General features: G+C 45.4%; 1 protein-coding gene across 1 annotated transcript in view; it reads right to left on the reverse strand.

The window, feature by feature from the left end:
- The window catches only part of PAX2 (paired box 2), a 127480-nt gene that overhangs the window by 15263 nt on the left and 98007 nt on the right, over nucleotides 1-14210 (reverse strand). The window contains 1 exon segment of the mRNA XM_035137864.2: nucleotides 125-226. Coding sequence (XP_034993755.2) covers nucleotides 125-226 — 102 coding nt within the window.

A 14210-nucleotide genomic window follows, 5' to 3' on the forward strand; every position in this document is an offset into this window, starting at 1 on the left:
AAGAAAACGACCACACCCTCAAGCACCTTGCCCAAATATGACAAATTTGACAATAAAAGCAGACTGTTCTTCTGTCTAATCAAAACTGAAACAGTCACAAATGTGTCAAGGAAGAAGAACTTACCAGGCACCATTCCTGCAAGAGTTGAGGTTGGGTAGCTGCCCTGTCCGGTTGGTGGAACATGGGGTGGGTAGCCGGGCAAGGTTGTGCTTGCCATGTCACGACCTAGCGATGAGAAAAAGGAGGGAGAGCCAATTTCAGTACAGTAGCTCAGGGTGTGAACTGTAAGGAAGGAAGCTCCTAGTTCACAGATTGCACCTCGGCTGCAAGCTCACTAGGTGGCATTTGGGTGTAGCAAGTTGTTTAGCAGATAAACATTCTTCTTACATCTACAAAGGCATCTCTACCTCCCTTAACAGAAGTTACAACGGCGCCTGTTGTGTTCATAACAGACAAACAAAACCCTATGCACTTTATTCAGCGATGCAGCTAGAATTGTATGCATGCTAACCCAGAGGTAAATCTGATCCAGTTCAATAGGGACAGGAGCAGAATTGGGCAACCATGCAGCCCTATCCTACGCAAGTAAGTTGCACTGAATTCAAAGGGATTTTGTGCCAGGTAAACATACCGGTACCTAGTATTAACAAAATAAAAAAATTCCTTCTAGCAGCACCTTAAAGACCAACTAAGTTTTTATTTTGGTATGAGCTTTCGTGTGCATGCACACTTCTTCAGATACACTGAAGCAGAAGTCCCCAGGCGCTTATGTAGGGAAAGGGGGTGTGTGTGGGGGGGTATCACTCAGAAGGGTGGTGGAAATGGTCTCTAAGGTGCTGCTGGAAGGAATTTTTTTTATTTTGTTTCGACTACGTCAGACCAACACGGCTACCTACCTGTAACTATACCTAGTATTGCAACCTTAGTCACAATTCCACAGCTTTACAAAAGGATTAATGGGTATGGATTGTACAAGTCTTTAATTATATAGGTCAGCTCAGTTGGTCGAGTATGAGACTCTTAATCTCAGGGTCATGGGTTTGAGCCCCATGTTGGGCTAAAGATTCCTGCATTGTGGGGGGTTGGACTAGATGACCGCTGTGCTCCCTTTCCAACCCTACAGTTCTATGATATGCAGCCCAATCCTGGGAATTCAGCCCCGTATAATCCAGCTTCCTTTATTTGCAGGTTTGCTTTCGTATGATTGCACCCATAACAACACAAACACTAATAGCCATACCTCTGGTTACGTTCGCTGTGGGCTGTGTACGTCAAGGGATACAAATGCACCGAACCCGGAAGTACCAGAACAGGTTACTTCCGGGTTCGGCGATTTGCGCATGCGCAGAAGCGCCGAATGACGTCGTGCGCATGTGCAGAAGTGCCAAATTGTGCGGTGAGCATGCACAGATTTGGCGCTTCAGGTTGCACACTGCTCAGGTTGCAAACGGGGCTCCGGAACGGATCCCGTTCGCATCCAGAGGTACCTCTGTAATGAAATACATAACAAACAACAATAACAGCAAGTGTTCGTGACAGAGCTGGGTGAGGTTTCAAAAGATTAATTTGGAAACTATCAGGAATAAGACTCTCTGAGGATTGAAGCCTTTTTATCTGCCCCTGTACAAACCAAAATAAATAATAAATAAGTTTAAAATATGTTGGGTGAAATATCCATTCATTTGTTTTTTTCACAGACACACAAGGCCCATCTTCAGAAACAGCTGCAGGCAAGCTTTTGTTTATTTCCAGAAGGAATTGTCCCATTAGAAGCAGAATTAAGTCCAGAATTAAAGTACAGTATTGGTGCTGCTTCTCCTTGCTGGCTTTACTGCAATACCACCAGACACATGTTGTGTCTACTCTGGGCAGGAGGAAGCCTTTCCAGCTGCATGCTTTCAGAGCATACAGCTGGGATTCTGGGTGAAAGAAATAGCAATAGGCCGCCTGGACTTTTTATGGGAAACATCCAGTAGAGACCAGCTCTTTTCTCCAACCAAAGTTTGGGCATGACTTTCTTTCAGTGGTACATCTTCAAGGATAAGAGAGCCCACAAATCACAGCCTTCATTTAAAAAGATCATCTCAAAGATAAGAGATGCTAAAAGGCCACAAAACAAAGAACTGAGTTAAAACTAGTGTGACTTAATCATAGGGTACAGAGGGCCTTTAAAAAGCTCTGATAAACATCTGCTCTTTTTCTTAGCAAAAGGGACCCTTGGTGAGGGTGGTTTTTCTTTTTTTGAAAACCATTATTCCCGCCCTAATCTTTTAGCACACAGTCTTCAGCCTTTCTTTGTCACATGCTTCCCAAACACTTTTGTTATCTTGTTCACTTCAGTATCCAGTTTGTGCCTTGCTTTATCAAACAAACAAACAAACAAACAACTAACTGAAGGGATGTCTCTAGCAACACACCCCAGACCCTCCAAATCTCCCTATTTTCCAAGGACAGTCCAGAATTTACAGAAGCAATCCCAGTTTCTGATTTGATCCCAGAATGTCCCACCTTCCCTTAGGCTGTCCCTATTTTCATTGGATAAATGGTGTTGTTGTTTTTTAGTGTTTAATGTTTTGTTATGTTTTTATATATGCTGGAAGCTGCCCAGAGTGGCTGGGGCAACCCAGTCATATGGGCGGGGTATAAATAATAAAATTATTATTATTATTATTATTATTATTGAATAAAAGGTAAAGGGACCCCTGACCATTGGGTCCAGTCATCACCGACTCTGGGGTTGCGGCGCTCATCTCGCATTATTGGCCGAGGGAGCCGGCATACAGCTTCCAGGTCATGTGGCCAGCATGACAAAGCCGCTTCTGGCGAACCAGAGCAGCGCACGGAAACGCCGTTTACCTTCCCGCTGGAGCGGTACCTATTTATCTACTTGCACTGTGTGCTTTCGAACTGCTAGGTTGGCAGGAGCTGGGACCAAGCAAGGGGAGCTCACGCCATCGCGGGGATTCGAACCGCCCACCTTCTGATCGGCAAGCCCTAGGCTCTGTGGTTTAACCCACAGCGCCACCCGCGTCCTTATGGAGGAATAAGACATCCCATTTTTATCAGAGAAATGCTGGAAGGCATGGCACCCCACTCCACTGGGATTCAACCAGTTGCATTGGGCAGAGCTTTGAGTTCAGGTGGGAAAGAGTAAGGAGCAATCCAGAGCGGGAAGCAACTTGCGTTGAACTTCCAAAAACAACACATGCTTAGGTTTGGGCTCCCCAATGCACCTTTGCTCAGTTTTAGACAGGGCTGCATTTGGACCATACCACGCTGGCTGAAAGGCAAGAAGACGACTTTGGGGAGGGGGACCACTGGGATATGGCAGCAACATGAGTGTGAAAGAGGAATGCCTTGTGCTGTGTACAAAGGCTCACCTTGTTTGCACAGCCCTCGGGCACACCACTTTCCACAGCTCCTTCCTTCCTTGCTTTATTTCTTTTTTAAAAAGCATTGAATCCCCCCCCCTCTGCTCTAATCCCTTCTAAACCACAGCATTTTTCAGGTGCTCTGTGTAAGTGAAACTATAATCTCTGGTAAAACAGACTGCTTAAACTGCTGTAGCATTAGGCCAATCGAGTCCAGAGGCCCTGGATTTCCCATCTGCCCAGCCATCAGCGAGAGGATTTCAGTCTGAAAGGCTAGCTAAAGCCCCAGCAATGGGAAAGAACGGGACCAAGTCTTACCTCACAAAGCTGTGGAGGGTTAAGAGACCAAAAGCTATTTGTCCTAGCATTTTGAAGCTATTCAAGACTGATCTTCCTTGTCAGGTTTCCAGGAAAAGATCAACCCATCCCATCCTTTCCCCCCTTCTCATATTTATCAAGGTTCGGAAGGGAAGATATTTCACACCTCTCAAAGGCTTAAAGAGTGAAGGAACTTGGAAGAGGAGTAGGGAGCAATAACAAACTGGGGGGGGGGGAGAAGAGTAGCGCTGGCTCTCGGAATCAGCACATTCCTGTTGGAGGATTTGCCCTTTCTTGGCACTCGACTAGCACTCGACCACTGAAAATGCCAGGTGGGCCATTAACATGCCAAAAGTTTGCAGGAATACCAATCGGTCATCCCAGGGAAATCTTGGGTTTCTCTGAAATTTCCAAAGAGAAATTTCTAGCCTAGAGAAATCTAGAAATTTCTAGATTTAAATGTTAAGAAGATGAGGGAGGAGGAAGGAGGAAATCTGCTCCCATTTCCTAGTACCGTACTTTAGCCATTGAGATTTCTACCAGTACCATCATGGTTTCACAGCAGACTTGGAATGCTGTGTACAATTCTGGCTACCTCACCTCAAAAAGGACATTGTGGTGCTGGAAAAGTTCAAGAAAAGGGCAGCCAGAACGAACAAGGAGATGGAGCAACTCCTCTGTGAAGGAAAGTTTAAGGTAAAGGTAAAGGGGCCCCTGACCATTAGGTCCAGTTGTGTCCGACTCTGGGGTTGCGGCGCTCATCTCGCGTTATTGGCCGAGGGAGCCGGTGTTTGTCCGCAGACAGCTTCCGGGTCATGTGGCCAGCATGACAAAGCTGCTTTCTGGTGAACCAGAGCAGCACACGGAAACGCCGTTTACCTTCCCGCCGGAGCGGTCCCTATTTATCTACTTGCACTTTGATGTGCTTTCGAACTGCTAGGTTGGCAGGAACTAGGACCAAGCAACGGGAGCTCACCCCATTGCAGGGATTCGAACTGCCAACCTTCTGATCAGCAAGCCCTAGACTCTGTGGTTTAACCCACCTGGAAGGAAAGTTTAGTTTCCCTCAAAAAGCCCTTCAGTGTTTCGCCCAAACATCAAAAATGGCCTCCAATTTCAGGCTAGGTGGAATTTGGGAGCAGCTTACAATTTTGCCTTGAAGTTCATTTTAGGAGACTTCAGTGGAAAACTCCAGGATATGCATTCTGCATGATATAGAGGCCCTTTGGGAAATAATCTGGAGCCAAATGGGAGTGAAACTGCTCTGGCAACTGCTTTCCTCTTGTTGTATCAGCTGAGTTACAGCCTCCTTTTATTCCAGTCTTCTGTTTCTTTGTCAGGTAGATGGTAAGGATGCATAAAGAGTCAAGCATTATGCAAGTGGGAGCTATTCTGAAATTCTTTCACAAAATGGGTGGCCTGGTGGTACCCCCTTGCTTTTAAAATACTACAACCTGAAGCAATTTCTCACTTATTTTATGGTACAGAGATAGGGGGTGACAATGAAAGATACAGTAGAGAACTGGAAATAGAGGAGAATACATCTTTGCAGAGGTTGTTAGGACTTCCGCCGCTGCTTTTCGATCAGGCAATGGTAAGCTGGCCCTTGATCAAAGGTAGGGTGAAAATTTTGTTATATAGAAATAATAAAATTATAGAAATAATAAAATTTCAGATGGGCAGCCAGTAAAACACTTGTACTTTTCTTCAAGTAGTTTGGGAAATTGAGGTGTCATTATTCACAACCTATTGCGAGTATATAATTTGCCTAAATATTTTGGGACTGTCTAAAAAAATTAAAAAGAGCTATGGGAGATGACATGAGACCCTTTCAGCAACCTGAAGTTTCTTGGTGCCTTAAAAAAAAAACAGACCATCAAATTAGGCCTACAAACTAGGCCTTCTGCCATGCTGGATAAGACCAATATAAACAGGTCCTTGTTTCCCACTAAGATCCCTATATCCTTTTCACAGGTACTGCTAGTAAGCCCCAGCTGTCCCCCATCTTAAATTTGTGCATCTGGTTCTTCCTGCCTAAGTGAAGAACCTTTTACATTTTATTGAAATTCATTTTGTTAGTTTGGGCCCAGTTCTCCAATCTGTCAAGGTCATTTTGAATTCTGATTCTGTCTTCTGCAACATTATCTACCCCTCCCAGTCACCTGCAAATTTGATGAGCATCCCCCCAGTTCCTTCATCCATGTGGTTTATAAAGACGTTGAACAACAACAGACCCAGGACAGAACCCTGCAGCACCCCACTTCTCACTTTTTTCCCAGGATGCCGAGGAACAATGAATGAGCACTATTTGAGTTTGCTCAGTCAACTAACAACAAATCCACCTAACAGTTACCTTATCCAGCCTACATTTTACCAGCTTTTACACAAGAATAACATGGGGGACTTCATCAAAAGCCTTACTGAAATCAAGATGCACTACTGTATATCCACAGCATTCCCCTGATCCACCAAGCTTGTAACTCCATCAAAAAAACAAATGAGATTCACCAATGGCAAATATAATAAAAGTTTTGGTTCATGGTGGCAGAGCTGCTTGAGGAATTTGTTCTATGCCAATTCCAGTATGGGGGACCCAGGTGGCGCTGTGGATTAAACCACTGAGCCTAGGGCTTGCTGATCAGAAGGTCGGCGGTTCGAATCCCTGTGATGGGGTGAGCTCCTGTTGCTCAGTCCCAGCTCCTGCCAACCTAGCAGTTCGAAAGCACGTCAAAATGCAAGTAGATAAATAGGTACCGCTACAGCGGGAAGGTAAATGGCGTTTCCATGTGCTGCTCTGGTTTGCCAGAAGCGGCTTTGTCATGCTGGCCACATGACCTGGAAGCTATACGCCGGCTCCCTCGGCCAATAATGCGAGATGAGCGTGCAACCCCAGAGTCAGTCACAACTGGACCTAATGGTCAGGGGTCCCTTTACCTTTAATTCCTGTATGAACTAACATGATCCACACAACCCAGAGTAACAGATAGCTTGGGGTGCTGTTCTGCCTCGAAAAATGTAGCAAAATGCCTATAAAAATTCATATTTAAGTATTGGTTTCACCTTTTCTTCCCTCCCTTTTGTTCTTGATATTCATTCTACTGCCATTGTGTCGGTTCTCTTTGTGCAGCATGGCAGACGTCCCTCCCTCCCTCTGAATCCCCCTTGACCAAAACTATTCTCCATGTTCTGGTCGTCTGCCACCTTTGAAACTACAATCTTCTTCTCTTTCGGTTGCCATCATCCCAGCTCAATCCCAGCACCCCTTTGCAAAACTCTGCTGTCAAAACCATTCACTGCTCTTGTCATTCAAATCATATATTCAAACCCTGTGCCAGATTCTGGTTCCTTTCCGCACACAGCACAAACTTTTACCCTTTTAAAATAAGGGTAGCCCAGTGGTGTCCAAACCTTTTTCAAAGAAGGCCAGATTTGATGAAGTGAAGGGCCGGGGGGGGGGGGGGGAGTTGTTGAGTTTTTTTTTTTAGGATTTTGCCCCAGGAAATAAACTGCCACAGGAGTCGGATTAAACCAACCGGCGGGCCAGATTAGACCCCCCAAAACAGACTTTGGACATGCCTGGGGTAGCCAATGTGCTGCTTTACCCTTTAAAATGCATGCAAGCTTCAACCAGTAAGGGATTAGGCCCATTTTGGTGACAAGTGGCCGTTTTGTTTAAATTTACAGTTGTTTGTCCTTTCCATCAAATGGTGTACAAGCACACTAGCCTGTATTTTTGTGCTGTACTCAAGCACAAAACCCAACAGATCGGTGGATCTCTCAAATCCACATAAGGGATGCACACATTTTTCTCATGTGCACAAGGAATTCAACATAGGGTGGATCACATAGTACGGAAGATAAAGAAGTTGAGCCATGCTTGTTTACTGAGCTGACAGGAGGCTGGCAGAATCTTCCCTAATGCCCACCCCTTCAAGAAACCTTGAATGATTCCGCTTCAATTTTTTTTAAAGCTCTTGGCCTTGGTAGGTCTGGATATCACACACTGTCTCTTGCCTAGTCACCCCCCCCCCCCCCGCCGAAAACTTTGCCTATCTCTATCATAAACACACCATGAATCATTCATCTTTAACAGATTATGCAAATTGGGGGGACATAAAATCAATAATAATCAATAACTGCAGCCACTTAATTGCCAGCAAAGACATTTTTAAGAATGAGCATTATCTGCAGCCTTTTCTTGGGTAATGGCACCATTAATCCAAACGTTGGATCCTGGCCTAAATGTAGCAACATCTCCCTCCTCCATCGTTCCCCTCCCTGTCCTTCCCCACACCTCTGAGTGTGCGTTCTTAATTTCCAGGCTTTGCATTTCCTCTCATTACTGCTGGCAAGCAACTCCGAATGTTAATGGTTCTTGCTTTTTTTTGTGTGACTCTGTGCCTGATTGAAAAGTCGCATACAGATTGAGATGTTAGTGTTAAACTGCCACCTGGGAACATCAAGCTGGGTCTGAAATGAACTTTTCTCCCTCCTAGAACCAGATGGATCAGCCAGGAGTGTTCCCGAGTGGGTCTGAGACTGTTCCAGGGCAGTGGAGTGGGGGGAGGAAGAGGAACACTTCTACTCCGGCTTAGGGGATTCTTTGGCAAGAAACGACATCCTCTGCTTTTCTCAATCCCAAACCATGGCTGCTCCTCAATATCCTTGAAAGTGCTCCGTCTATCATTCTATCAATGAATCAACACCGCTTCCATGACACATATTAATAAAACGGGATGGGAAGAGGGCCTGCAAGTACCGTATTTTTTCCGTGTATAACACGCCCCCATGTATAAGACGACCCCTATTTTTTGGGACCCCAAATTAAGCAAATGGGGATTGCCCAGAGTTGTTGAGCTTTTTTTGGGGGGGGTTACCCACAATCGCTCACCCGCCTGATCGCCACTACCAATTGCACGCCTCTCCGAAGCCACCAATCACCTGCCCGCTCACCACCAGCAGCTGCCAATTGCCCGCCCAATTGCTGCAGCAGAAGCCAATCACCAGCAGGCCTTGCCGCAGCCACCAATCACCCGCCCAATTGTCGCCGCAGCAGCCAATCACCAGCAGCTTCACTTCCCACACAGAGGGAACCACCAGAAGGCCTTCGGTGCTGGATCTCAGTGTCTGGGCTGAAAGATGGGGGCGGAGATGCTCCTTCAGGTAAACTGGGCCAAAACTCTTCTAGATATACAGAAATCTAGAACTCTGTCATGACCGTGGAGTCAGGCTCCTCTTCTCTGGGGACTTAGGCTAGAGATTCAGAGTGGGAGAAGGAATCACCTTAAGTCCTGATACACATACAGCAACAGAAGCATATGGAAGTCCATTGAACCAGAACCTCTCTGGCCCTAGGAGGTTCGGTTGCCCACCTCTGACTTAAGGGTTCCAGCTCAGATGCTCTACCAAAATCATAGCTTCCCCTTCTCTGTCACAATCAATGGCTGCCAAAGCAGGCTGGGGTGTTAAAATGAAGAGGCTTCCATTACAGAAGGCAGAGCTAAATACTGGGAAAGAGTTGTAATTCCCATTTAAGCCTCTCTCTCAGGGCAACTACTGCTGAAACAATATCTGAGCTCTGCTCTGAGCCCTGGAAAAGCGCTGTCCAGGGTACCATTAAAGCCTTGCCTCCCTACTGCTGAGGCTATTGCTATCTCATCTAGATTAGGAATATATTCTCCATTTATCCTGCTTTTGGGGCTGCTGGGAGGCCTCTTGAGGGAGAAGCCAGATGGATGCCTCTTTTCTGAAGCAGCCAGGGAGACATCTGATGACACAGCATTGCAGTCATCTGGCCTAATCAATGTTGCTGAGAGGTGCCCTTCCTTCCAGTCAACTTCTTTAGCATTTCCAAAGGCAAAGAGTGGATGTGCTTTTCTAGCAGCTTCAATGCACAAAATATGGAATACTCAGGAGCGCAATACCTCAAGGACCGCCTCTTTCCGTATGAACCTACCCGGGGCCCTGAGATCATCTTCTGAGGCCCTCCGTTGTGTGCCTCCTCCTCAAGAGGTCCGGAGGCTGGCAACACGAGAACGGGGCCTTCTCTGCAGTGGCTCCCCGTCTGTAGAATGCTCTCCCCAGGGAAGTTTGCCTGGCGCCTTCATTATACACCTTTAGGCAGCAGGCAAAAACGTTTCTTTTTAACCAGGCCTTTGGTTGATCCGATTTACATCCTATGCCCTTTTAAAATGTGTTTTTTGTTGGGGGGGGCTATTGGATTGTTGTTTTTATTTTTATTAGGCATTTTGTGGTTTTATATCTTGATTTTCTCCTGTGAACTGCCCTGAGACCCCCCTGGTATAGGGTGGTATATAAATTCAATACATAAATAATATAAATAACATAGCCAGAAGAGTCGGACATGACTAAACGACTAAATAACAACAAATCTATGCATTGGCCATTTAGTATTGTATTATCATATTCCTGGCTTATGTTTAGGTAAATTTTCAATTGAACCAGAAAAAATGACTAGAATTCTTTTCTATTTCAGCAGCATTTCCATGAGCCTTGCCTAGGAGCTGAGGACTCTTCAGCGGCACAGGATGAGTACCAAACTAAGCCTTTTCTTTTATTATGAGGGCAAATATGATCTGAGATTTTGCTTCTTACCTCAGGTAGCCTAGTTGCAAATCCCAGAGATGGATGTCCTGTCTTTAAATATGGCTGAATTAATTTGTTGTTTAGATGGAATGCCCCCCCCCAATAGTTTACTATCCTAAAAAGGATCCTCTGATTTATTGGGTGGTTTTTAAAAACAAACACCATCTTAAATGGCATCCAACTTTTTTTCTCATATAGGTGAGAATGCCTCTTCCAAGGCTGTGTCTTGTAGATCATGTGTATACAAGCTTCTCAAAGCAATGTACGCTTCTTGCTTCAGAACTTTTTGTTTTTGCTCATGTAGAAATCAGTGCAAAATAAATGCAAATGTTAATAAATAAGTTGGCTTAAAGTCATACAGTTAATTAACAAAGTTATCTTTAATTGGGTGGCACTGATTCCTTTATATTCTCAGAGGCTCGGCACAGCAGGGGAGTCTGTTCTCCGTTCCCTCCCACTTTCCATCTACCTTCTCCCCTGGCTGCTATAGCAAGCAGGGTTCCTGGTGTTCCAAGCAGCTAGCTGGGGAAAAGAACTGGATGGAAAACGGGTAAGAGAAATCTCTCATTGCCTGCGGGAATGTAAAGGTATGGCATCACTCTCTGGACTGCAGCCTGGCCACCCTGATCTTTATCACTAGAGTCTTCTCCCTCTCCCTGGTACTTTTAATGCCATGCTCGTCTAGGGTCTCTATAAAACCAGAGGATTCTTGGGAGAACATTGGGAATCCTTCTGAATCAGGACACATTTTGATTTTTTTTTACATTTGTCCTGATAACCACAAGGCCTAAAAGCACTGCCCTCCCGGGGGGGGGGGGGAGGCCAAACTAAGCTTCTTGCGGTTCCGGATAAATTGATTCTATGAGAATAGCCATGTTCTGAGTTCTGCGGCCAAATCAAACATTTGGGATTTTGACCGTAAAATGCTTGTGATGCGCACAGGCTGATTTTCATTTTTGAAATATTGCAGTCCTTCTTTACTGAATCTTTCAGAAAATTTCAGTTTCTAGATGCTTAAGACAGTGTTTCTCAACCTTTTTTGGGCCACAGCACACTTGTTCCGTGAAAAAAATCACGAGGCACACCACCATTAAAAAGTTAAAAAAATTAACTCTGTGCCGCCCTATATTATAATTATGACTGTAAGAAACACTTGCCAAATATTGCTTTCCGGCGGGTCAGTGTTGTGTATTGGTGGCCGCCAGGCTCGTTTGCACTGAGCTTTGGGAAAGAGGAGGAGAAATATTGCTTTCCGGCGTGTCAGTGCTGGGTATTGGCGGCCGCCAGGCACGTGACAATGCAAATCGCCCTTCTCGTCGCCGCACGTCGCGGCACACCAGCCAGCGTCTCGCAGCACACTAGTGTGCCGCGGAACAGTGGTTGAGAAACGCTGGCTTAAGAAGCAAGACCTTAGCACAAAACAACAGGTGTCAAACTGCTTTTGTGTGTGTGTGTGTGTGTGTGTGTGTGTGGAAAAACCCAAACAAATTAATCTTTCAAATAAAAAGTTATTTCATAACAACTGTGCATGAGGGTAAAGGGGAAGCTGCTGGAACAAAATATAATCCAAACCTGCACAGTACGTGACCATATCGGCGCAACCCCTCAAGGTCTATAATGGTTTTTTTCAGTGACCTATCCATTTGTTCTGAGGTCTCAGCAGCCATTTCTCAGAAGTCAAATGGTTTGTTATCTCACTTTATCAGTCCTTGACGGTCCCTCCTCTCCCACATCACGCGCCTTAGTTTACAAGAACATCAACATCTTCCCCTACCCAGCTACTTCACAGATTCCGGTGAAATCCGAGGGCGAAATGGCATTACCGGATCTGACCATTTCCCCCATCAATGAGACAAATGTTGCCATGAGTGTTCATATGCAGCTTGCAAAGGGGTTCAACTATAGGCTAGCTTCTGAGTAAAACAAAAGCAACAATCTTTAATCCTTGGAGTCTTTTCAAGCGCTAGGCCAGCTCCTTGCAAGCGTTTCCACACAGGACAATCCTCAACTATGGGGGGGGGGGGACCAGCCCAATCAGCCCCATATAACAGTGGTACCTTGGTTTATGAACTTAATCCATTCCAGAAGTCCGTTCTTAAACCAAAGTGTTCTTAAACCAAGGCGTGCTTTCCCATAGCAGCAGGGGACTCAATTTACAAATGCAACACACTCAACAGGAAGCGAAACATGTTCTGCTTCCAAGGCAAAATTCACAAGCCAGAAAACCTACTTCCGCGTTTGCAGCGTTCTTAATCCAATTTGTTCATAAACTAAGCTGTTCTTAAACCAAGGTACCACTGTATACACTTATTAACACTTGTAGAAGCTTACCATAGATATAAATGCCAGAGCTACCCCAAGCCTGCCCAATGATGGACTCCCAGGGAGTGGGTGACGCTGTGGTCTAAACCACTGAACCACTTGGGCTTGCTTATCAGAAGGTTGGCAGTTCGAATGGGAGGTGAGCTCCCGTTGCTCGGTCCCAGCTCCTGCCAACCTAGCAGTTTGAAAGCACGCCAGTGCAAGCAGATAAATAGGTACTGCTGTGGCGGGAAGGTAGACGGCATTTCCGTGTGCTCTGGTTTCTGTTGCGGTGTTCCGTTGCGCCAGAAGCGGTTTAGTTATGCTGGCCACATGACCCGGAAAAGCTGTCTGTGGACAAACACCGGCTCCCTCAGCCAGAAAGCGAGATGAGCGCTGCAACGCCATAGTCACCTTTGACTGGACTTAACCACCCAGGGGTCCTTTACCTTTATACTTCTACTTCCATATTTACAGCCAATTTAGTTACTGTGGAGATTCTCGTAAGAGCTCTAAACAAAGCGGCTGAGGAAAACCTGGGATAGTTACAAGCAGGTTACGAGATAAAGACTTAAATCTTTCCATATCGGAATGCCTCCCCTCATTTTAAAGTAACTTTAACAGAATATTGCACAACTCTAGATCTATTCCCTCACTCGGTTATGTGCAAATGAAGAGATGGGGTAAGTTAGAGGAATTGTGTTCTTTGACCCCTGCCCTATACACATTCACCTGAATGTGTGAACAGAGTCTGTGCACCAACAAACTATGTACCTAGGCTCAGGCTGTGGATTGTGGAGCCAGCAAAACACAAAGAGAAATGGCGCCGCATCTATTCTACGCACACATATGGTTTCCATTTGTCGTGTACAAACAGTCCACACATCCATCCATGTACAAATGAATGAGTAGACAACACTTATCTCTGTGTTACATAATAATCAATGTTTATATTTTCATTCTGCTTTTCAAACAAGTACTCTCTCCCAAGGTGGCTCGCAAGGGTTAAAAATTCCCATCCTGCTTCCCAGAGGCACCTGGTGGGTCACTGTGGAAAACAGGATGCTGAACTCAAAAGGCCTTTTATCCAGCAGGATTCTTCTTGCATTTAGCCCAGTGCTGGTGGCAGGCACTGAACATAATATTAAAACAGGCCCTGCTTCCAGACTTACAAACTATAAATATAAGGCACGCAAGGGAAAGCGAGGGTAAAGAAAAGAAAAGAAGGGAAAGGAGGAAGATCAGTTTGACAATGCCGGGATGAAGTGTTGAGTTGTAAAGAGACAGAATGAAGGCAATATGTGCGTGAATCCAGCACAACGTGACGCCACTCTCTACCTAAGCATCTCCAAAATGTAAAGCAGGGGATTGGGTCCCCTACTGTAATGGAGTTTTGTGAAAGTGAGGACCATCCGTGGTAGAGCATCTGCTCTGCATGCAGAATATATTAATATAACAACAAACAACAACAAAAACAACAACAACTTATTTATACACCCCCCCCATCTGGTTGGGTTTCCCCAGCCACTCTGGATGGCTTCCAACAGAATATTAAAAACACGAGAAAACATCAAACATAAAAACTTCCCTAAACAGGGCTGCCTTCAGATGTC

Source organism: Zootoca vivipara, chromosome 5 (assembly GCF_963506605.1).
Source record: "Zootoca vivipara chromosome 5, rZooViv1.1, whole genome shotgun sequence".
NCBI classification, from domain to species: domain Eukaryota; kingdom Metazoa; phylum Chordata; class Lepidosauria; order Squamata; family Lacertidae; genus Zootoca; species Zootoca vivipara.